At 41.7% G+C, this 25,293-nt stretch overlaps 1 protein-coding gene across 1 annotated transcript in view; it reads left to right on the plus strand.

Annotated features, from left to right (window-relative positions):
* The first annotated feature begins 15,170 nt into the window (after positions 1-15,170).
* The window catches only part of tgfbr3 (transforming growth factor, beta receptor III), a 109,612-nt gene continuing 99,489 nt past the window's right edge, over positions 15,171-25,293 (plus strand). The window contains exons 1-2 of the mRNA XM_071203038.1: positions 15,171-15,388; positions 22,759-22,929. Of these exons, the coding sequence (XP_071059139.1) occupies positions 22,869-22,929 (61 nt within the window). The 5' untranslated portion in view covers positions 15,171-15,388; positions 22,759-22,868. The remainder of the gene's footprint in view (positions 15,389-22,758; positions 22,930-25,293) is intronic.

The raw sequence follows: 25,293 nt of genomic DNA on the forward strand, positions 1-25,293 counted from the left end.
AAACAAAAATGACACAGAAACACATGTGTATATATACACAATCTAATGAAAAAGCACAACAAGATTAAACATTAAAGTAATATTAGACATGCAAAGTAAATACACTTTCATATTTTTGGGGGTTATTGTCTCAAAGGTTTTCCTTAAACATACTGTCTACTGTGGCACACTTATTTAAAAAAAGAAATACAAATATTCCATCTCATATATTTCATTAAAGCTTAACAAACAACATAATATTATCCATGATAAATCTATAACTATTTTATAATTTAGAAATGTACTGAACTGTGAGCTGGAAGTCTTTAAATAATCCTGCCAGGTGTGAGTGTCTGTACTTTTACTGTTCTCATCATGGTATCCAAATTGAATAAAAACATGCTCACCTTGGAGTGGGCTGAATTTAGAAACTGTCACAATTTTAAATGTTTCTATGTAAGGATTGGTAAAAGCAAGCTATAATGGAATAACAAATGATCACAAATCGAGATCACTAATTAATTCATTCTGCAGCAGAATTTACAGATGAACTAAGAGTGATGTTAAGAATATTATGTCCAGTGGAATGGTGTATCTGCTTCAAACCTTTTCTACATAACCATAATGAAACATTATTAATAAATCAAAGTGACTTGGTAAACATTATACTTTTAGATCTAATATGTTTAGCTCATACATGAAAGGACTTTAAATTAATACCTATTTATTGAGCTTTTACATATGTTGTCCACAAGATGGAGCCAAAATATGGGTTTTAAAGTATCCCGTGGAAGAGGTTCAAAGGCAGAAAGAAGCCTGTGGAATGTTGTTGTGGTTTGGGGTTTTGATACCCAAAAGTGATTTATTAAATTATTTTCAGTTCAGTATCTACCAGAGAAATGTCACTGCAATGTGACGTTATTTCACTACTGAAAGCTAACACAGGGAGTTGTGTTTAGTCTGTTATAACCAAGAACCAAATGCACATCTTGCACGTCAAGTGACAGGCTGAAGATTTGTAAACTGTATATAATTTATTTATATACAATCTGTCAGTGATACCCCCATAACCAGCCCACTTAAGTGATGGGATGTTTGTTATATTTAGTGCGGTACTGTAGAAAAGCAGTTCATCTTTCATGCAATATTGGAGGTGGAGAGCGATACAAATATATTTGTGGAGATGAGGCATACGCACCAGGGCAGCCTGCAGTAAATAAAGACAAAGTGCAGGGGGATTTAGAAAGTGAAAGGTGGGTTGTGAATCAGGTTTTCAGATTTCCTTAGAGTTTTGAATCTGCCTATAAATACTGACACAGTGTGATCCTCTGACAATGACAGGAAGCTTGTTCAGGAGGGAGGGGGTCATAGAGGAAAAGGCTCTGCCCCTTACGTTTCAAATGTGAGGAGTAAAAACAGCTTTTTGTTTGTGAATGAACAAATATGTCATTCCTTAAACTGAGCAAAGTGTTGCTTTCTGCTATTGCTACTCAGTGGTACAATTACTCAAATTATAATTACTCAAATACAAGTACTATTTTAATGTTATGCTACTTTACAAATCTATAATTACTTTTTAGATGTTGGGTTTGTACGTTTATGCCATCACATGGTTTAAGAGTTATACATCCAATTAAATCTGAGACATTTGTATAGGTTCAGATTCATATTACTCCTTTGTCCATAAATATGCATGAAATCAAAGTGTGTCTTTGGCACCAGCATGTAAGACAACACACACAGATGAACAGGTTCACTCACAATACATTACAGTTATGCATCTTAAAGTCTTAAAGTGACAAAGGGCAATCATAATAAAATTGCTAAGTGGAATGTTCTTTCACTGGCATGTGGTCCATTAAAATATCACAACAATGCATGTTATTCAGTAGTTTTAACAATACATTAATATATATACATTAAAATGAGTTACAGTGCTGCTGAGGGCGATGGTTGCAGAATGTCCCTGAAATCATCCTTGATGCTTGTTGGAAAGGGGGCTTAGGGTTGAAATGAGATGTGTGTGCGTGCGTGTGTGTGCATGTGTGTTGGAGGTGGGGGGAGGGGACATCGAGACTGGCAGTAGGGACTTTCAATATGAGGCCTGATGGCAGAAACAGAAATGTTGGGTTGAGAAGATACAGTGATAGTAGATCTGGATTGCCTTTTTGGAGTTGGTTGTCTTGATTTGTCTTCCTGGCCTGATTGATGAGTCAGATAGTTTTTAGTTTTATTGAGACATTTGATACAATGTAAAAAGTAAGACCAGTCTGTATACCATGGACAGGGTGTGCTGGCTGGTGTCTAAGACAGTTAGTATTAACAGTACGAATTAGTTCCTCCTCTATACAGCTAGAACTTTAAAATTCTACTGACACTGTCCAGTCACATCAGCAATAATGAATCCTGTTATATGACATAATACAAAACTGAGGAGTACTTCCTGCATAACGAGTACTGTGAGTTTTAAAAATACATTTAGCTGCTAACACTGCTATACATCTACTTTTGAATGCAGTTATTGAACTTGCAATGGAGCATTTTCGTAATAATGCTGCTTTAACATAAAGGGCCATACTTCTGTAAGGCTAATGCTTCTACACCTAATACCAATACAATCATATTTAGTTGTCTAAATCCTTAAATAGAGATGACCCTAATAAAAAACAAGCAGAGTTGTCTGAGGATTATCTACACTATCCATAAGAGGGCAACATAATCCATATATTTGTGTTTTCCTGGAATAATATTGTAGGCTTATTATTCTGTGAAGTATACAATGCTGAATACATGAAAGCACAATAACGTCTAGGAAAGTGAGTACATCCCACCTACTTTAGTAAGTACAAACACAGTGAGAAGGTAGAAGATTATTATTACTATTTTAATTGAAAACTGAAATAGACAGGGGCAGCATGCGTGAAAGGAGTCTGTTATTATTCTATATTATTCCTAATGCGCCCCAGATGCTGTTAGTAAAAGATGGGGAGTCTGCATTTGAATAGAATTCAGATGTGTTACTGCTTTGATTGAGGACATAAAACCCAGCATTACAAAAAGATTCTTCTCATCTTTCCTGCTACTGATAGGTGTTTTAACTCAAAGTGAGAACATGTGAGTAACTGTCTCACATGTGAAGTCTTGGTGTAGTGCACAGAGGAGCCACTAGCCTTAGCTGTAGTAAAGTTTGAATGCTGGATTGGCCTGTTGTGGCCGTTTTGTGAGGAAGTTCGAGGCAGCGGCCCCCTGTTCAGTCTGACCATCCCATAACGGGGGGTTACGTATTGTAACCCTAGTAATATAAGCACAGGCGGAGCCCTCTACTGGACTCTATGGGTACTACTCTCTATCATGCTATGTGTGTGCTAGGGGTAATCTGGACCAGCAGCAAGGGTTTCACAGAGCACTGTGTAACCAACATATAAACTGTGTCTGTGGATTTGTAGAGAGAGGACCAAAGTGAGCGTCTTGCTCAGATCACAGCACGTTTATTTCTGACATCAATGGCATACAGTTCAGTCACATAATGTCAAGGCTCTCAGTTAAAATGCATGATAACTTAATATCAAACCGTCTTACAGACAAAACATATAAAAAGTATAAAGTATAAATAATATAAAACATTCTGCCTAACTAAGAAATACATGCATATGAATTAAAATGATTTAACATATATTCCACATAAACAATAATTGGCTTAATTTAGCATATGAATAGGTACCAAAATAACTCAAAACACACTCACTTAACAGCAGCACGTGACAATATGGCGTGACCACCACCACAACATTTAAGATACATTTGCTTATGCCACAGTGTTGAATGTCAGTTACTTACACGTCCAAAACTACTGTGTAAAACTGTAAAAACAGCTACTTAGCATGGCGATGCTAACCAGAACAATTAGCTACAAAAGGACACTGGCTACACTTACACACATATCACAAATCCCGTGAAACATTACTAAACCATTGACAGTGCATTTACATTATATCTCGATGCAAGCTAAATACAGAAACGTTAGTTTTGCAGTACCTGTGGCTTTGTAGACAGAGAGGACCAAAGTTAGCGTCTTGCTCAGATCACAGCACGTTTATTTCTGACATGCGCATTGCGCATGAGCTGAGTTCCTCTCTAATGTATCCACCGCAGCGCCAGGGCGCCATCTACTGCCGTTACAGTGTATTGTATACATTTTAGGAAGATTATATTATTAACAAAAAATAGGGGGGGTGTCTGTTTAAACTTAACATCTAGCATTTCCAACCTGCTACATGTGCATTCACCTACTGAGTTGCATAAACGTAGCCGGCCAATCGGGGCGAGCCTACCTGAATGTGCTCGCAGGCCCACAGTATATAAGGCGGCTACGCCTCCCGACCGTCATCCATCCTACACCCTCTTCATCGAGCGGCATAGGCAAGACAGGGACCCCAGGTAGAGGGGCTCCGCCTGTGCTTATATGACTAGGGTTACAATATGTAACCCCCCGTTATATATCACAGGCTCCGCCCTCTACTGGACTCTATGGGTACAGTGGGGGGATCTCCGATGTATAAACGCCCTGTCGTCCAACATCATCGACCCACCGCACCGTCCCTGACCGGCGTTTGGCTAACATTCACTGCATCCCCACTTCCTCCCATCCGGTTGTAACCGTGGAGAAGTCGGGGCCGCAGCTTGGATAAGGCACACTCACACACACTTACCTCGTGTAGAGTTTGCATGGAACAAAAGTAGTGGGGAAGTCCTCCAGCCCTGTATGGGGCTCACTGCGCACCATGTTTCCCAGGTCCCCAAGGAGCATGGGTAAAACATAAGTGCATTATGTCCGGGGGTGGGTCAGATACCTACTGACCCCCCCCCCCCCCCCTCTCACCAGTCATGTGTTGCCCCGGCAAGCACAGACGACGAGAAGGAGGCAGACATGTCCAAGAGATGAAACGTTATGACGGGGCCTTGCGTAGACCAAGATGCCGCAGTGCATATATCTTCTACACTCACGCCGCTGAATAAGGCTGTTGACACAGCCACAGCCCATGTAGAGTGTGCACGGACCCCCATGGGGAGGGCTCTCCCCGCCCGTCCATAGGCATGTGTAATGCACTCGCAGAGCCATCCTTGAGTAGCACTTGAAATACTTGGCTCTATGAAACCTGATGTACTTATATGATTCTGTTTTCTTCAAGGTTGTGTCTTTCCTGGTCGAATGTACTTATTGTGAGTCGCTTTGGATAAAAGAGTCAGCTAAATGCATTGTAATGTAATGTAATCCTGTCAGGCGCCTCTTGGAGAGAGCTTTTCCAGCCACACCATCTCCAAAGCACACAAACAGTTGTTCAGTGAGCCTAATGGCAGCCGTGCGTTCCACATAACATGCTAGCGCACGCACCGGGCAGAGGAGGTGCAATTTAGCCTCCCTGGCCTCAATATGGGTGGAAGATTAAAGCCACCTAACTGGATAGACCTTGACCTGGACAAACTCCTTAGGCTCTTGGGAACAAAGGAGGGGTTCGGTCTGAGTGTCGCCCCGCTACGGTCACCCCGGATCAAAAGACAACTTGGGTGCACCGACAGAGTGGTCAGCTCGGACACTCTTTTGGCCGAAGTCAAGGCAAGTAGCAACGCTTTCTTCCATGACAGTGCTTTCAGGGAGGAGAGCTCCAGAGGCTCAACTGGTTCTGTGACCAGAGCCTCGAGCACCAACGGCAGGTCCCACTGCGGGGTGGAGGCGTGCACTACTGGGCGCTGCCTCCTGACCCCCTGCAAAAACCACGACATAAGCGGCTGACTGAAGGCTGACCTGCCTCCAAATCCCTCATGGCAGGACGAAATGGCTGCTGCATACACCTTAATTGTGGAATGAGCCAGCCCTCTGTCCAGCAGTATCTGTAAGTAGGACAGAATAGAGCACAACGTACACGATAGAGGCTCTAGACTCCTTTCTTCACACCATCGCTGGAATCCCGCCCACTTTGGCCTGTAACAGGCTGTGGTGGATCCTGCTCTTGCTGCCTGGATAGTCTGAATAACGTTGTCAGACAGCCCCACCTGTCTCAGCCTGTCCCTCTCAGGAGCCAAGCCTGGAGAGGTTGGCCCAGAGTGGGTAACGCCCCTATTGCCCCTGCTTCCTGAGCCAGCGCTCCCCAGACCTGAGGAACCGTCCAGGGCTGGCCCACCATCATCTGTGTCACCTCCGCGTACCACGACGCCAAGCGGCGACCTGGGGCCACTAGGATGAGTGACAGACGTTCCCGCCTCACCCTCTCCAGGAGGGGGGGGATAAGGTGAAGCGGTGGAAAGGCATAAAGCAGCTTTCTTGGCCATGACTCGTGTGCAAATGCATCCACCCCCAAGGGCGGATTGTCCAACCGGGCCAGAGAGAACCACAGGGCACAGTGGCTGTTGCGCCGATTGGCGAACAGGTCCACCTCTGCTCTCCTGAACTGAGTCCAGACCTTCTTCACCACCTCCAGGTGAAGCATCCACTCGTCTGGCAGGGGTCCGCCTCTTGACATGAGGTTGGCCCCCCCATTCTCCCATCCTGGGATATGCAGGGCCCTTAGAGACAACACTTTCTGTGAAGCCCACAACCACAGGTTCTCTGCTGCGGTCAACAAGGCTGCGGAGCGAACCCCGTCCTGCCTGTTGATGTACGCCACTGTGGTGCGGTTGTCACTCCTCACCAGCACATGTTTGCCCTGTATTAAGGGTTTGAAGTGCTGTATGATCAACATCACTGCCTGCAGCTCTAGGAGGTGCTGTGCCGAGCCTTTGTCAGAGGCCAGCCACCACCTATAGCTCTCTCTAGGCAGGTCCCCCCCCATCCTGTCACGGATGCGAAGACCGTGATGTAAGAGGTCACTCGCCCCAGTGGAGCCCCCCTCCGCAGATGCTCTGGGGACCCCCAGAATTGGAGGTTGCTCTCTACTGAGGGGGGAATGGTCACCAGACGTCGTTTGTGCCTCTTGGGAGCTAAACGAAGGCCGATAAACCACCTCTGCAGGCGACGTGTATGCAATAATCCGAGTGGCGCCACAAAGTGAGCTGCCACCATGAGACATTGCCCATTCCCTGGACCTGGCCATGACTATGATGTCGTCTAGATAAAAGAACACCCTCATGCCATGGTCGCGCAGCAGCTGGAGTGCTGTGGCCACACATTTGGTGAACGTGCGTGGGGATAGGGAGTAGCCGAACGGGTCTAAGGACAGAGGGTGTTGTATTGTCATACTGATATTCTGTACACACTGTGAAGACCACTGAGACAAATGTAACATTTGTGATATTGGGCTATATAAATAAACATTGATTGATTGATTGAACGGTAGTCTGTTGTACTCGTAGGCTACCCCCTGGAAGGCGAAACGCAAATACTTTCTGTGCTTTGGAGCAATTTCGACATGGAAGTAAGCGTCCTTCAGGTCGATGGTTGTGAACCAATCGCCCGGCTGCACTAACCCCAGTAACTGTTTTATAGTTAACATATGGAACTTCTTGCAGGAAATCTGCTGGTTCAGGCATTGAAGATCCAGAATGGACCAGAATTCTCCTGTCTTCTTGGGAACCAGGAAGTACATGGAATAGTGCCCCTTCTCCCTGTCCTGAGAGTGCACAACAGACACCGCCTGTTTTTGCAACAGGACCTGACTCTCTGCCGGAAACCTCTTCTCCTCTTGGGATGATAGATTTGCCTCTCTTATGCCTCTGAATGGAGGAGGGATGCTGCAAAACTGGAGTGAATAACCCAGTCTCAGTGTCCTGTCCATCCACTCTGTCAATACACAGCTGAGATTCCACTCCCCGTAACATTGCGTTAGGGGACATGCAATCAGCTGTTGAGCCACAGCTAAGGGCCGATTTTCCACTGAGGTCCTTGAACGCACCGTGCGCACTCTTGTCGGAGCGCGCACTCCACCATAATGTAGTTTCCACTCAGAGGGAAAAAAACATTAATCAGAGTTTTTATGCTATAGTGTGGTGTGTCTCCTAACAACAACACGTCGGTCATAATGCCCCTGCACTCGCATAGCACTTTGATAGCACTTCCTGCGGTTTATCCAACTCGATATCACGGCAAGACGTGAACATGTGATGATTTACCATGCTGGGAGACGTGAAGATGTCACGATTTCATCCCTTCAAACGTGACAGTTACACGGTATTGTTAACCCATGTTAACCATTGGAGAAATAACCGGAAATGACAATCAAATGCTACCCCGACGGTCGGTTGTTATTGTCAATATTAATATAATAATGATTTATTTTTTAATAGTCACACTCGATTACGCCAATTTTCTTGTTACCCCAGCTGGTCGACACCTCTTTTAGCAGAAACAAAGGCTACATTAATGTAGTAAATCGATGTTAATCCATGCGTGTAGATCTGGTGTGGATGTGGAATTAACGGACGTGACGTTGTGCGATTGAGTTGCCAGGCAACAGCTTCGGTTCATGTTAATTTACAAACTCTTCAACTACAACCGTAGTTATATTTAAAAACATGTTGGAAGGCCTCACGAAATACTTTAATGCAAATTAAAATGTAAATGTGAAGGAATGTGTGTATAACAAAATACATCGGTGATAAATGAAACCGGAAACTGACGTAGCAAGATCCTCAGCTCGATGATTGGATGGTTTAGCCGCAATGCATGCTGGGATTTGGGGTTTATGTGATGTGAAATCTGAAAACGTTTTTAAAAAACAAAATAAAACTTTCTTCCGAGTGTGCTTGCTTTTCTCTTTGAAAGTCATCACATAACAGCATTGTAATACATGTAATACACGTCTCTCATTATATGTGTTATAATGTTTTTTAACGGACGTTGTCTGATTATATAATCATATGCGCGGGCCGCTAGTGTCTGTTGATCTCCAGATTAACAGCAGTATGATAATAACCTGCCGAAGGTGCCGATGCTCTATGGTGGAGGCTCCGGTAGAAATTGCCGGGATTTTGCGTTTTTACCCCCTTAATGTCTGACCAATGGTTGAACAGCATTTCCGTGCACATGACTTGTGTTTAAAGTTTATAGTCCGTTTGAGTTTTGCCCGTGTGAACGCAAACCAAACCTTCTGAAAAATGAAACAATGTAACAAACTGTGGTCTGGTGCGCATCAGAGAAGCGGACTATTAGGTGTGAATGCACCCTAAATGTTGCTCTCAAAGTGCACCAGATTGATGCTTTTAACTTCAATATTAAAAAAATAAATCTTCCCGGGGGAGCATGCCCCCAGACCCCCTAGAGGATGTTACGTCCACCCCCCACTTAAATCACGTTCAAATGGATAGGATACTAATACATTTGCACGCATCTTGTGTCCACATCTTTCTGTTTTGGTGGTCATGCCACAACCGTGCACGTGCATGCATGCGTGAGTCATAGTGAGTGTCTGCATTTTGGGGGGGCGCCAGCTAAAATCTTGCCTAGGGCAGCAAATTGTTCAGGGCCGGCCCTGAGCCTGTGTGATATATAACTCCCTTTAGCTTCAGTCTTCAGCGGTCCAATAACAAATTAACATATTAAATATTTAGAGACAAAGAAAAGGGGATTCTCACAGTGAACACAAGACATTAAACTTCTTACTATTTTTTGGTTTATTATTTTATTCTGCTTGTATTTTATAACTTGCTTTCTACTGCGTTGTCACTCTCTAAATCATATATTGTTTATGAGACTGTACTGTCCACGTTTAACATTGAATGCAATTTGATTTCATATTCTCTTTAATATGGATCAAATGTGACTTTAATGGATTTAATTTCCTTCTTACAGTGCAAAGATGCTACACAAAGAAAATAATATCCTATATGGAAAATCAGAGTCATTAACATGCAAAAATGTAAGGAAATGCTGTTGTCAAATGGATACGTGCTGCTTCCCTCTATTTTATATCATACTCGATAAATATGTGTGTGTTTGTGACTGAGAAAATAGACATTTGAAGACATCACATTTGATTTTGAGAAACTGGATGCGATTTTTAACAATTTTCTGCTAATTTAATAGACCGACTAATCTAGAAAAATGTATCTGCTGATATTTCGATAAAGAAAATAATTGTAAGTTTCAGCTCTAAATAAGAGGTTAAAACGATGGAAATGGAGTATGTAGCCATTTAAAAAAAATCTAAAATAAAATTGCAATTTCTCATATTGATTTTCTCAAGGCAATAGATGAATGCCTGGTTAATTGAGAAAAACACAATTTGTTGAATATTATCGCACAACAGAAACACATGTAATCAATGTATAACAACAATCTGATGTAATCTATAATATCTATGCCATGTAACCAATAACAGACAAAGATAAACAGATGTTTGACCATGACTTGTATGTAAGCTATAATATAAGCCTGTAATACAATCCAACCAAATACTGAGATCATGTGTTATTGTATGCAGTGATCCTCTGCTCTGAGTGCAGCATGATAAATCTGCCACAGCATTGTTGGACGTGACAGCTAGTGCAATCAACTGGGTCAACACAACTCCAGAACTCCTGATACATTAATGGAATGTGAAGATGCTTCAGATTTTCACATATCTTTGATGCGCTCCTATTCTTTCTACCCCCCTTCCTCTCAGCTGTATTCACAAGCCTAACACAGTGTAAATAAACAAAGTGGAACACTTTAACGGAGGCATGCATATGTATGAGATGTAAAATAATTTGATCCCTTTGAGCGTTTCCTTGTCAGCTCTCAAAGCAGCAGTGTTTTTTTTGTTTTGTTTTCGTGTGTGTGTTTTGAACGACAAAAGTTTCCTCCTGTCTTATCACAGGTGCCGTCTCATTAGTGGTAAATCACTAAGCTGACATTTATGTTGTACCCAGTCACACAGCATCTTCTTTTCAGCGGAAGTCTGATATCACAGCGAAGCAACGCAGTGTTTGTTCAGGAGGGAGCGAGACATTTCACACACAGACATCATTGTGCGTACAGTTTAGTCATTGGGGTTGTGGGGTGCTGAATTGAAAGAGTGTGACAAAAATGTGTTGTGAGAGCTGTGAACAAATCCTCACATCCTAATATTAGAAGCCTCCCAAAATTGAAATATGGGAGGAGCCAAGTTTGCAATTGATGTGTATTGTGATTAAATATCTAATAATATCTGTGCTAATCTGATCACAATGAGGTTACTCTCAACTCTTCTTTGCTAAATTCAAACGCAATAATGTACGAAAGAAAATGTATAACATTCATACATCACATAAGAGGTTGAGTGCTATTATTATGGAGGTTTAAACTAATTTATTGTAATTGCTTTGAGCAAAAGCATCTGCCAAATGAATGAAATGTAACAGAGGGAGTGCTTATTCGCTCCCCCGAAGCCAAAAATAATCTAAACAGTAAAATAGCCTAATTACCGTTTATCATAACAGCCCCATATATAAACATGGCTTTTGAGACATTCCTGATGCTTGATGAATACTGTAACACAAGGCATGTCTCATGAAAATTAAATGGCATACAAAATATTCCATTATATTCTTAGTGTTGTTGGGGCAGTAATACAAAGTACTGTTTAAGGTTCGTTTATCAGCTGCACATGTTAAAATAAGTTCTCCCGTTCTCACTTAAAGAGGCCCTATTGTGCTCTATTGGCTAGCGCTCCAACAAATTGTACGTGATATGCTAAGGGGTGGGGCATCTCTAAGCGGTTGACCAATCACAACAGAGGCGGCCAGCTAACCAATCAGAGTAGACTGGGCTCTGGTTTCAGACAGAGGGTGAAAAGAGGTGCTGCAGCACAGGCAGTATGAGGAAAATAAAGAGCACACACACACACACACACACACACACACACACACACACACACACACACACACACACACACACACACACACACACACACACACACACACACACACACACACACACACACACACACACACACACACACACACACACACACACACACACACCACACACACACACACACACACACACACACACACACACACACACACACACACACACACACACTCACACTCACATGAATATTGTGACCAAAAGAGTTTCAGATAAGTAAATTGTGATATCAATATAAATGTTAAATAATCATTTAAATACTAGTCTTTACCTTTGTTAGTTGTAAGGGTGAGAGTTTTAACCAGAACTGTACAATAGCATGCAAAAAGCACCATAACAACACCATCAGATTAACTGATGACAACAAATCCAAGTCCTTTCATTTGCCATGTGATATTATTATATTATATGTATATATTGCCGTCAAAGTCACAACATATATAATTTTTTTTACATTTTTTCGATAGTATAGAAGAGAGACAGGAATGTGGGAGACATGCAGCAAAGGGCCACATGTCAGGTTCTCCCACTTAGGACATGGAGCAACTACTCTACCAGGTGTGCTACCGGGCCCCCCACAAAATAAATATTCTCAAATGATGTGAATACTTGAAGGATGGAGGAAATAGCCGGAAGTTAAAGGTCACCACAGCTTTATCCTAACATCCTGAGGTTTAAAAAGCACTCATATTGTGTTTTCAAAGCAACAACCTGTTTACATTTTTTTAATATATATAATATATCATGTTTTATAAACACATCTTTAGCTATTGCTGTCAAATTCTGTAGTAAAACAGGTTTCCTATTAAATGTAGTGGAGAAGATTTGCAAATATGCAAATGCAGAACCTAAGGCCTCTCTGTTACTCAAAATAGAATTCCACAGTTTATATTTTCCATGCAGATGTATTCCCTACATTACCACTATATTTTCTTTCAATAACTACAGGGATATATGAACCCTCATTTAGCTTAAGTGCTAAACTTACACACATAGAGACTCTTGCATAGCCAGACACTTCCATAATCTGGCATCAAGGACCCACATGCAGATAGAGATCACTCCATGGGTCTGCGATACGAGTGACCTAAAGCAACCCATGCAATAACATTGTTTAAGTTTTGTATAGAATTTCACATCTGTCTGCGCTGTAGATGGAGACTGTGTTAATATGTGTTAATTGCATTTATCTCTCTCCCTTGCTCGCTCCCACGCCCACTTTGGCTGTGAGCTGCGGACGCCTGATAAGCCACACCCCCCACTTTCATCACTTACAGCACCCATCGTACAGGGCAAATGAAAAGTGTAACCGGGGTGAAAAGGGTGTTTCATTTACTTAATTATGAATGTTGTTACATCAAGGCCAAAAATTAGGATGAGTGCAAACAGTCAAAAATGTTTTTTCCCTCCCAGAGCTGCCAGCGCAGCGCCTCCCCAGATCTTGCGCCCTAGGCGACCGCCTATGTCGTATATGCCAAAAACCGGCCCTGTACACCATGCTAAATGTATGTCTACATAAAGCTAAGAGTTATGATCGGTCACACAGAATTTGGTGATGATTAAATAGTTTAGATATACTCCCATACTTTTGGCCATACTCACGCGCCCCTACACTTGAATTGAGATTTCCACACAAATGTTCATTAGCAAGTGTGCAGAGCAGTGTTGATTTAAAAAAGCAATTTGAAGGTTGGATATTTGTAAACCTTTTTTTGTGTATTAATAATTTAAGATGTACATTTTTATTTGCAGTACATTCTATTTTTATTGTGACATTTGGTGGCATCAATGTGTGCATGTGATACAGATAATGGAGCAGTTGCTTTAGGGCCACAGTGTCCCTAAAGGTCAAATAATGAGATCCTCGACCTCCGCCCCCCTCTCCCACCTCCACACAGAGCCCCCCCACATACCAAATCCCAATTTAACCCCTGGTAAGCAGGCCCGCCTTAACCTGCCATCAGGCCCTGGGGCTGATGGTTTTGTAGGCCCCCTATTTAAACAACAAATCAAAGTCATTTATAGCCTCGGCAGGCTCTGTGATTGCACTTCTCCACTCTGCTCTACGCGCGCCTGGTCCTCTCCTCCAGATGAGTGACGTATCGGGCCTCCCTCATGTATTTGTCCGGTTGCCGTTGGCTCCCCTCCACGTAGCAAGTCCATCTCCTCCCCTCCCTCCCTCCTGTCTGTTTTTCCTCTCCCGCTAGTCCATCGCTATCAGAACCTACTTGGCTCAGAGGCCCCGCGGCCGGCACCGCTACCGCTCGGCACAGAACTCATCTCTCCTTCCTCCTCATCCTGGTCTACAGGTTTAAAATAACCTGTAAGCTTCGGCATTTTTTGTAATAGCTGCTGGTCTCGAAACTCCTTTTCCCTCAACAATTTCCTTTTCCGAGCGCCAATCTCAAACTTTTTCTTCTCAAACTTTTTCTCCTAAACAACCTTCATCTGTCACTCAATCACTCGCAATTTGAATAAGTCACATGTGAAAAATATTCTCATTCTGATTGGCTGTTAAGTGGTGCCCACGGACTGTTAAGGAGTCATCTCTGGAATCCATCGATCTGATTGATTAGCGGAGCAAATGATCAAAATACTACGGAGGGAAGATATTTTCGTTTGGATTACTGGTCTGGGGGAAGCTCACGAGTGTGTGTGTATGTGTGTACGTGTGTTTGTGTAATTTTCCGTTGGTGTGTGTTGTGTTTGTTTCCCGGGGAAAACACTCACGAGAAACACCGGCTGTTGTTATGCCTGCTGTGACGTCAAGTTACTCCGTTCTCTGCTTGTAATTATGCCGTTACAAGCTTCAACGTTGTATTTATCATCTGAATTTGCAGAAACAATTTTAATATTCTGAAAGCCAAGACTTTGTTTATTTGAAACTAGATGAAAACAAACTGTAACGGACCCTGCCGTGTTATTTATGATTACTATACGCGTACATTCATCATTTCAGCCGGAGGGCATACCATATTTCTTGTAAAAGGGGCAGATTTAAATTCTACTTTGTGAGCTATATTGTTTTGTAGACCAACACTTAAGGTTATAATCTGTACACATAATTAATTTGCTTTAGGATTTTCACTCTTTTTGGTTGACATTTTGATTTATTTTGTCTTGTAGGCTTATTTATTGGCGTTGCTTTTGATATTAAGGTAATCCAAAAGTAACGGAAAGTGCTTTGGTAAGTTTATATATTTAACTTTATTTTAAGTAATGTCTCGTCTTTTATCTGAGTCTGTGATAAAGTTGTTTGACTTTGAATGCTGTCTGCGGGACCTCCTGACGCTCGTGCAGGGGCTCGCGAGGAAGGTGTGCAGCAACAGCCTCCTCCCTCTAGGCCCCGCCCCCAGATGAAGCCCCCAGTAAAAGGCAGATAGATAGTAGTGAACTGTTAAAACTTTAGCGAGAGGGGCTGTTTATCCACACTTTGCTAGAACAATATCACGTACGTTTTGACCGCTCGCTTTTCCACCAAAAACAACGGGATGGTGTAAATGTCCAGCCGGGAGAAGACGTTTAATATCCGCATCCCGCGAGCGACTTCACTTCCAGCAAGTTTGGGCATTTTCTGGAGACTGCATGGTACGTTCTCAACACGTTCAAGATTTGTGCTTGTTTTTGGAGTACTGTGGTTTATTAAAAGACTGTCATTGTACACTGTGTCTGTAAATAAGATGTATTGTAAAAATATGTTTGTCCAGTTAGCTGTGTTTACCTAACCGCCCATAAATCCAGCTGAACATCTGTCTCTTGAATGCTGCGTTGACATGCAGCTTTCTCCTTCTCGCTGCTCCTCTACAAGCTACAGGCTATTAGCTAATGTTGATATCCAATGATATGCTGTTTTGGTCATGTTTTATTAGAAAACAGGAAATTAACATAAAACGGAGGTAAACAGAGTGATACTCCAGTGCTTTGAGAGGTGTTCCCTGCTGCAGATAGAGAACAGCATGCTCTTATGACAGGGGAACCGTGTAAGATCTGGGTTGAAAGCAGGACGAGTCAACAGGAATCCCATTTTTGCAAATGACATTGAAAACTGCCTATCATTAAGGGTGAACGTGATTTGCACTGTTTTTTTTAACCAACAATACTGTTATTATTTGGACCCTGGAGAAACAGATTATTTTAATAAATGATCACTTGGCTTCTCAACAATGTTAACTATCTGATGTGTTGCACTAAGGGATTGACACTAACCTTAATTAATTGATGCATGTTTATTGAATGTGTTTTCAAATCTGTCAATGGATATTTTAGGAAAATCATTTGAAATCTTCATAACCAAAATAATGCATTCAACTTACTTTATGCATTTTTGGACTGAAAAAAAAGAAAGCAAAAGCCCAAGATTATGTTTTTCATTTGCAAATTTGTACTACCTAGAGTCTGAAATCCAAAATTATTCAAATATCCAACAAAACAAAAACTAATGAATGTTTTACTATATTGCTGCAAGGTGGAACGTTTTCTTTCAGACATTAAACATAGGACAAACATCATAAACAGATGGACACAGGTACAAAATCATTACTAAATAGTACATCATGTATCGATAACTGGAAACATAGTCTAAGCTTAAATCACCCTGAGGTGCATGAGCTCAATCAGCAAACCCTTTCATTTGAGAACCAGAACAAGCATGTTAGTCTTTTTCGCTACAAACTATTTCATGAAACCTGAACCTTTTTTTTATGTTCATTTTAAGTCAATTACTTATCCTTTAAGGTCTATTTCAGGACATTGGATATCAAAACAAATACTTAAAAGTGACATGCATAAAGTATTATGACTACTGCAAACTGGACTTATTATGTTAAAATTAGAGCTGCAGTGATTTGTGTAGTTAGATTCGCCGATTGACAGAAAAATGTCTATTTGATACTTGATTAACCATTTAGATTATTTCTCATGCAAAAAAGTCAGAAAATGCCTCTCAAATATTTCATTGCTTCTGTTTTGTTTCACATTTAAATGCATCACCTTGGACTCTTTCTGAAATGTTTTGGAGCTAGAACATAATTGATAATGAAAACATGCATTCATTGCAGCCCTAACAGTGTGTCCGCGGGGTCTTAAAAAGTATTAAAAGTTGAAAATTAAGGCTATTAAAAAGTATTAAACGGCATTTCCCAAGGTATTACATTTTGTAGCTTGTTTTCAATTAGTATATCAATTGTCCAAAGAGGTTGTGTTCTACAGTGTGCCTGAATGTAATCATGGCGTAGGAGTGTAGTGTGATTCTGTGGAGTTTATTGATGGCATCCCGTTGGATTTGACGTCATCCGAACAGGACATCGCACGCTCACTGCTTGATAGCGCGAAGGTCCGTTTACGCCGGTTGTTAAACAGCATCGTTCTGGGGAAATGCAAGTTTGCGTCCAAATGGTTGGAAGATAAGGAGGAAGGACAATCAATACTGTATATAGTCAATGTGAGGTGAAGTCTGTCGCCATGGTAACCGGTTAAAACTCCAAGTGGCGATGAGGTCTTAACATGTACGGAAAGGGTCTTAAAAAAGGTCTTAAAAGGTTTTACATCTGACTTCAGGATTCCTGCATATACCCTGCCTTAGTATAACATATGTGTCAAGGATCTGTTTGGATGCTAACGCCGTTGTCAAAGGTGCACATCATGCACATCATGCACAGGTGTCAGGGTGTTTCTCTGCGCTGTAGCGTGCAGGGACAGAGAGCGCTGTCAGAAATAAGGGTGTGATAGCACTTGTAATCAGTCAGTCAGAGCGGGGCTTTTGTGAAAAAGGAGAAGTGGGAGGTTTAATGGTGTGTTAGTCCTTAGCCAGTAGTTACACTTGCACTGAAAGAAGAGAAGAGCTAATACGAGGTTCATTCAGCAGATCATGAACATATGACTCATGAGCAGTGTTGTGCTAGTTACTGAAAACCAGTAACTAGTTACCATTACTAGTTACTTCATTTCAAAAGTAACTCAGTTACTTTACTGATTACTTACACCAAAAAGTAATGCGTTACTAGGGGTGTAACGGTACCCGTACCGAAATTATTCGGTACGGGCCCTTCGGTTCGGTACACGTGTGTACCGAAGTGTACCGAAGTGTACCGAACGAATATAACGTTAAACGTAAAAAATTGAGAAAGTGAACAATTTCTTGGAAGTAATCTGAGGTGCTGCGTCGCAGCATTCAGAGTAATTTGCTCCCATTGGGCTCAGCGCGTCATAGAGCGAGCAAGTCATTTCATTGGACGAGAGGGCATGCTATGAGAGCTGGTCAGAGGGATGCGTTCAAATTTAGTCGGTCATTTGAGTAACTGTCGAAAATTAATGGCGAACGCAGATAAAGTTGAGCTCGAAAATCCTCCAGCATCATTGAAGTCTCCGGTTTGGGAACATTTTGGTTTCGCAGTTACGTACAAGGATGACGGACAAAGACAGGTGGACCGAACCAAAGCTGTTTGTCGGCATTGTTCAACTAACATTGGTTACGCGGCTGGCAATACATCAAACTTGCACACTCTTGAAAAGGCATCACCCGAACGTGAATATCACCGGTACCAAAAGAAAAAAGACTGAAGTGCAAACCCAACTCCCGCTAGCATTTAAGCCTCCACCACTCGCAAAAACTTCAGACCGAGTCAAAGCTATTATAAACGCCAAATATCCTTATGTTGCCATGTTAGCAAAGCGCTACCTGCCTGTATCTGCTACCTCTGTCCCTAGAGAGGGTGTTCTCCACAGCAGGAGACATTGCTAGTGCCAGCTGATCTGCCCTTTCAGCAGCAATGTGGAAAAGTTCATCTTTCTTTAAACAACATGAAAATACAATGACAAGCGAGTCCTAATGTCAAGCTGGCTGCTTAGGTAGTACAGTACAGTACAGTACAGTACAGTACAGTACAGTACAGTACAGTACAGTTCAGATACAGATTATTTCAGTTCATCGAAATGCTGCACCTTAATGTTCATTTGATTATATTTTGTATTTATTTGAGTGAATATTCATAGTTTAATAATAATTAAAAACCCAAAACTAATAGTTTATGTTTTGTGAGTACTTGTACAGTAAAGTTCAAATACAGATTATTTCAGTTCATCGAAAAGCTGCACCTTAATGTTTATTTTATTATATTTTGTATTTATTTGAGTGAATACATTATTCACAGTTTAATAATAATAAAAAAAAATATATATATATGTTTTGTTTTGTGAAAAAAAATTCTGCTGTACCGAAAACGTACCGAACCGAACCGTGACCAAAAAACCGAGGTACGTACCGAACCGAAATGTTTGTGAACCGTTACACCCCTATGCGTTACTGTGAAAAGTAACGTTTTAGTTACTTAAAAAAGGGCTCCCATTAATGCCCTTATAGCCTTCATTTCAGTACTGTTATAGCATTTGAGAATAATACAATCTGTTGATCAACTTGACATGCATTATATGCAATCTGGATAGCATCGATATTAGCTGGCTTTACATTTGTGTATATTCTTTCTCCAGGTAGTTGGAAAAAGTTTTCCGTCCCATATGCTGTGTGCCGCCCGAACATGCTATCATGCTAACTAGCTCCCTGAAAGCGGGTGACTCCACTGTAGCAATAGCCTGCATGTGTTCTACAACATACCGTGCAATGGCTCTATCGACTTTTCCCTGGCTAGCAGTCCCTTGGTTAAAATCCAGCCGCTGTTGCTTAGGTGCAAGTGGAGGTGGAGTGGCGTCGGCTGAGTCTCTGTGGTGTTAGCTACTAGCTTCGTCCCAGCATGTTGTTTCTGCAGATGTTTTAAGAGATTTGAACGACTGGTTTGGGCAGTAGATAGGCTCTTTGACCCGCCAGGACACAACTTACATTTAACTAAAACGTTCTTTTCTTTGTGCTCGACAAAAGTGAAATAGTGAGAATATCTCCAGGTGGAGAAACTAGACTTGAGCTCCGCCGCCGCCATGACAGTCTTGTTAGTAAACAACACAAACACGCCCACAGCCCGTCTCCGCATGTGACACAGGAAGTATCTAAGTACATTTACTCAAGTACTGTACTTAAGTACAGTTCTCATCTCTGTTGTCGGATGAACGTCTTACTCCTGAACCTCAACATGCAGTTTGTCCCACACACACTGGCTCAGCCTTTCGTGTGCAGCTCTCTCTCTTGGCTTTGTGATTAGGGAAACATAGTATCTTCCCTCTGGACCTAACAACACTTAACTTCAGCGTATGCATACGTGATGACACAGATGTAAGCCAGGGCCTTTAACATTGAAGTGGCCACAAGTATGTACCTTGGTTTCGGTAATGTGCACTGCAGTACGCTCAGTCTGGAGTCTGTGTACTGATGTACTTTCCAGATCTTCTTTGGGTGAAATAGTTGCTCGGCTTAGACGGTCAGGGTTGAAGAGAAGTCACATGAGGTGATTTAAAGTTGTTGCTGCAACACAACCAGCACCGAGGCATGAGTAAAACCCCTACTCTCAACCCAAAACAGATTACCCTTCATTTACATTACACGCTTGTTAAAATTGTGATAGATTCATTTCAAAACATACTAAGAACACTTTCTATCTTTAATCCCAACCTTAACCAACAGATTAAGCTTCCTTCCGTCTTAATGCTCCTTTCCTTTGATTTGGTCTGACTCACCGAAGGCGTTGCAACACAGTTTACCTTCATTGAGGAGAGGAAGGTCACAGAGAGGCATACATCAAACCGAGGGCACTGGCTCTCCTCGACTAGCTGAAAGTGTAATATTTGTCATGATCTTCCAAAATGACTTCCCAGGCCTTGGATCGCCGCAGAGTGAAAGGCCCTTTGTCCAGTGCAACTGCTTGCACTGCAGAGCGATGCACCTTAGGACTTCATGCACCACCTCCCATACACCCTGCACGGTTCACCACGAGGCAGATAGGAGCACACATCTGTTTTTACCACGCAGTGCTCTGCTTATACTGAGGCCGAGTGCAATTCCTGTCACAGCACCTTAACCACATGAGTTTAAAATTCAACTCAAGTTACAGTTTTGTTGTTTTAAGAATCAGATATCACTCAGAGAAGTAGTTTGTGTAAAACTTTTTCAGTGGACCACTTCAAACATGTTACGCAACCTAGAAATAAAAACATATTGGTTCAAATGTTTCTCCAGAATACATTTGTATAAAGTTATTATTTTTAAAATTCCCTTTTGAGGCTTGATTCAAGATAAAAAAAAAATGGGCCTAGATGTTGAAGCCATTGCATTATTCCAGATATCATGGGCCTGAACTTGTGTTAGTCAGAATCATCGACTGTTTATTTAAAGGTCAGAATGCACTGCTTTCAGAAATGATGAAAACCTAGCCGAGATGATCCTCCCTGTTCTGATGCAATGGCAATGATGATTTGTCTATTTACTGTAACATCTCTCTTTTGTAGGCAAAGCCACAACAACTAAATGAATATTATGTAGTTTTAAGGTGCTTCACTTAAAATATTTTCATTTATTTTCTAATAATTATTACAGATAATTAACCTGCTTTTAAAATCCTCCTGCCTCTCTTTTACAGTAACATCTTTTACTTCAGTAACATCAAGTTTTTCTTGAGGCAAATAGATAATAATGCAACTTTTGTCAAGACTTATTTGTGGAACCTGTATCAAGGCGTCAACCTCTGGGTGGGTTTTTCCCACGGCAGCAGCTGACTGACATCTGGTGGGCGTGTTGCTAGGAGATACACAGTTTAAACAGTTTACTGTCTACGTGGTGGGCTTCAACTAGATACTGTGATAGGCTTATATATCCTTCAAATCTCGCTTTGTTTGTTTTTAATTATATCTTATTTTTATCACACACATAATAACACTTACAAACATAAAAAACCCATATTCAAAAACTTAAAAATAAATGCAAAAACAATGACCACACATAGATAAATCCAACAGCGTGTCAGCTTATATTATTAAGAAAAAATACGTCAAAAAAAAATCCAAAATGGATATCCCTCAGTAGGGACCGCTAACAAACGGGAGAGTAAATATGAGAGTCTAGGACCATGTCAATAGATATGTTTCCGCCTTTATGAAAAAGCTCTCATAGCTTTGGTTAGCCTTTTTAAGCCGCCTTTCCTTTCACAATATTCAACATGAGGGAGGACCCATCGTGTGGCTCAGTTGTATTTCCTTAAAAAGGGAAAGCTAGCAAGCTGGGCTAGCAAGTGTCCATTTGGATAGCTAGATATCATAGCTCACCAACTGGTTCCCACTGTAAGTGACCTATCATGTGTTTATCCCACTATAAAGGAGGGAGGCTATCAGCAGTCCCACTCTTACATGGTTCCAGTTGGGCTGAGGTTTAATGACCTGACTGCCAACAATCCCAGGAACAAGAAGTATATACTAATATACTAATACTTTCGTTTCAGTTTGACTTCATTTCATAAAGTAACATGACAATGTGTAACTTATTTTACCTTTTTATTAGTTTGGTTAGTTGGAGAGGAACTCTGTTGATTGTGTGAAAAGTGTTGGACATCCTCAGTGTTTAACAGTACATGGACGTATTGCTGCGTCCTGTTAGTCCATGTTTGGGGTCGCATTACTAAAGTTAAAGCTTTAGGGGAGGTCATGCTGATTAGCATGGTAAGTACTAATCTGCTTACTTAAGACCCCTCTGGAGCATCAGTGTTTCCTGGCCCTCTCAATTAAAGAGTGTTAATAACCTGTGGCATGTCCCAAAGTGTTTCACTCCCAGCAAGCCGGTCAGCCACACTTTTCATACACTCTGGCACGGAAAGGTGTGTGCAGCACGGCCCTTTGAAGCATGCATGAGCCCCAATTAACCCTCCTGGATTAATCCGCTGGCCTCTAAACTGCTGCTTCTCTTGTCTCATCTCATCACTCCCACAGGGTGTATATTAACCAGAGCCCAGTTCCCTGCTGTTTGTCCATGCTCAATGCAACCGGCTTCTTCTTCTGGTTGACTTTCTCTACTTATGTTCACTTTGCAGTCGGTGCTTGGAGCTGACTTTCTGCAGACTGCGTCATAGAGAGGAACATCCTTGTGAGGAGCAGGAGAAAAGGCCTGTTTGCCCACCTTCCTCATACTGGAAACGCCAGGATGGCTAGGAGATTCCCCATTCCCTTGTTACTTCTGGCAATATGCTGCTTGGCATCTGCAGGTAAGATCCTCTCATTGCTAAGCTACATGTGAAACAAAGAGAGTTATCATATATAATGACTAGGGCTGTCAGTCGATTCAAATATTTAATCGCACATTTTTGATCTGTTCTAAATGTACCTTAGAGGAATATTTTTCAAGTTTTTAATACTCCTATCAACATATGAGTGGACAAATATGCTTTATGCTAATGTTTATTATCATTTGAACAATGACAAATATTCTCATGAATATTAAACACAACAACCTGAACATTACAAATATTCGCCTCAATTCAACCTGGAACCTCTCATACGATACTACAATACAAATTGTGTGTGTGTGTGTGTGTGTGTGTGTGTGTGTGATGGATCGTTGGAGCTATGTGCAACTCAAGGCATATGCTCGAACGGGAGCTGCCTGGACGCTGCAATCGTGTTGCACGCACTATCCGTGCTGAGTGTGCTGACTTCTCCTACAATGTCCCGCTGTCTGGCTTCCTGCATCAAGTCAAGTGCTCGGCGCAGTTGTGGCGAAATGTCACTCCTCTGTTTTCATTTAAACAGCTCCTTCTATCCGTTAGCGCAGCTAGCTAGCACCAGATGCTAACAACAACAATACACGTAAGGTCTCTCTCTCGCTCTCTCTCGCCACACATACACACACCCTCCCGGTCCACCCGATGGCCAGTCGGTGCCTGCCGGTGAGCGTGGAAGTGTGGTCAGCTGCAAGCGGGCGGCAGGAGCGGGGCTGTCAGCATCAGCTTGTAGATGGTATTTTAAACTCGATGCGCTCTGAAACTACGGGGCGGCCGAGGAAAAAAAATACACATGCGTTAATCGCGTTCAAATAATTAGTGGCGTTAATTTTTAATTAATTAATTTTAATTAATTGTTATTAACGCGTTAACTTGACAGCCCTAATAATGACAACATTAGATTACACTTTAGTTTGCTTACATCATTTTATGGGTAGTTAGTTAGTGCTTTTCATTAGAGAAATATTATTAAGTGACTAATTGGAACTTTCTTTTAAATTGATCCTGAATTGAGCTAGAGTACTGCAGCCGGCAGTCATTAAACCGTTTGAAATGTTATCGCAGATAACTGTTTTCCCTTCCCCCATTATTTGAACATCTTCTGAAACATTGCAAGAAGTGACTTGTTACCAATCAGAATCAGAAATCCTTCAGAAATCCTTAATTATTCCCACAGAGGGGACATTTATGAAAGACAACAGTGAAGACATAGTGAGACTTACGGTACGTCCATGCAGTTCCGTCGCGTTGAAGCTTGCCGGTGGGTGTGTCTGGTGCGCGACCAACAACCAATCACATTAATCTCCCGCCCTGGACACACAAAGAGCGTGTTTGATTGGCTAGCGCTGGTACTGGCATATGATTTGATTGGCTGGCGCTTCCGTCGACGCTTGAAAAGTTGAACTTTTCTCAACTTTCAGCACGAGCAACGGAGGCAAAGCGACGCGACGGAACCACAATGCAGTTCGGCAAAGCGTGACGTCACCCCAATCAAAGTGAATGGGAAGCGTCTCCGTTGAAGCACGCAACGGAACCGTGTGGACGTACCATTAGAGAGAGCAGTGCGAGGAGTTTGTTGTGTTGTAGTTCAGGAAGTGAAGCCTAGAGCTATCTAAAAGATAATTAATGACATGACTGAATGTGTTTTTAATTCCCACTATGCAACTTTGCTATCACTCAGCAACAATATATATTGAATACGTAGCACAGAGTCTTGCAGTGCTGTCTTGTCAGACAACCGCAACTTTGTCCATATGGAATTTTCCACTATTTCTCCCAGAATGCCTTTCTAGACAGCGCTTGTCAGAGTCGTGAGTAAGGGGGATTTACATTTAAGAAAGTGCAGCCAAGTTCAATCTCAGAACACAAACACTCAGCAGCTCTACATGTATCTGTCAGAGTGTTTGGAATGAGGATTAGATAATGCCAAATACTGAGTAATTTACCGCCGTTAATCAAACCAACAGACAGAGCCAAAGAAAATATATAAGTGAACTGCTACAAGAGCGAATACTTAAAATGCATCGGTGTGTCATATATCAATTCATGTTAGGCACTGGATGGTGATACTGCACTTACTGCCACAACTCATACCATAACTTTGTCTAATTATTGAGAAATACAGTACTGTACCTCTCACTGTGAGGAATGTGCATGCTTCTTTTGACCTTCAATATTAACGTCTATCACATTTCATGCCAATCCCTCTTTTGACTATGACTATGACTTATCAACAAACATCACCATGTCACAAAAACCCAAAAACAAATATATCACAGACTATTTATTTGACATATTATACTATTTATAAAATAGAATGCAAGATTTCAGACAAATTCATTGTATTGG

This window comes from Pseudochaenichthys georgianus, chromosome 4 (assembly GCF_902827115.2).
Source record: "Pseudochaenichthys georgianus chromosome 4, fPseGeo1.2, whole genome shotgun sequence".
Taxonomy (NCBI): domain Eukaryota; kingdom Metazoa; phylum Chordata; class Actinopteri; order Perciformes; family Channichthyidae; genus Pseudochaenichthys; species Pseudochaenichthys georgianus.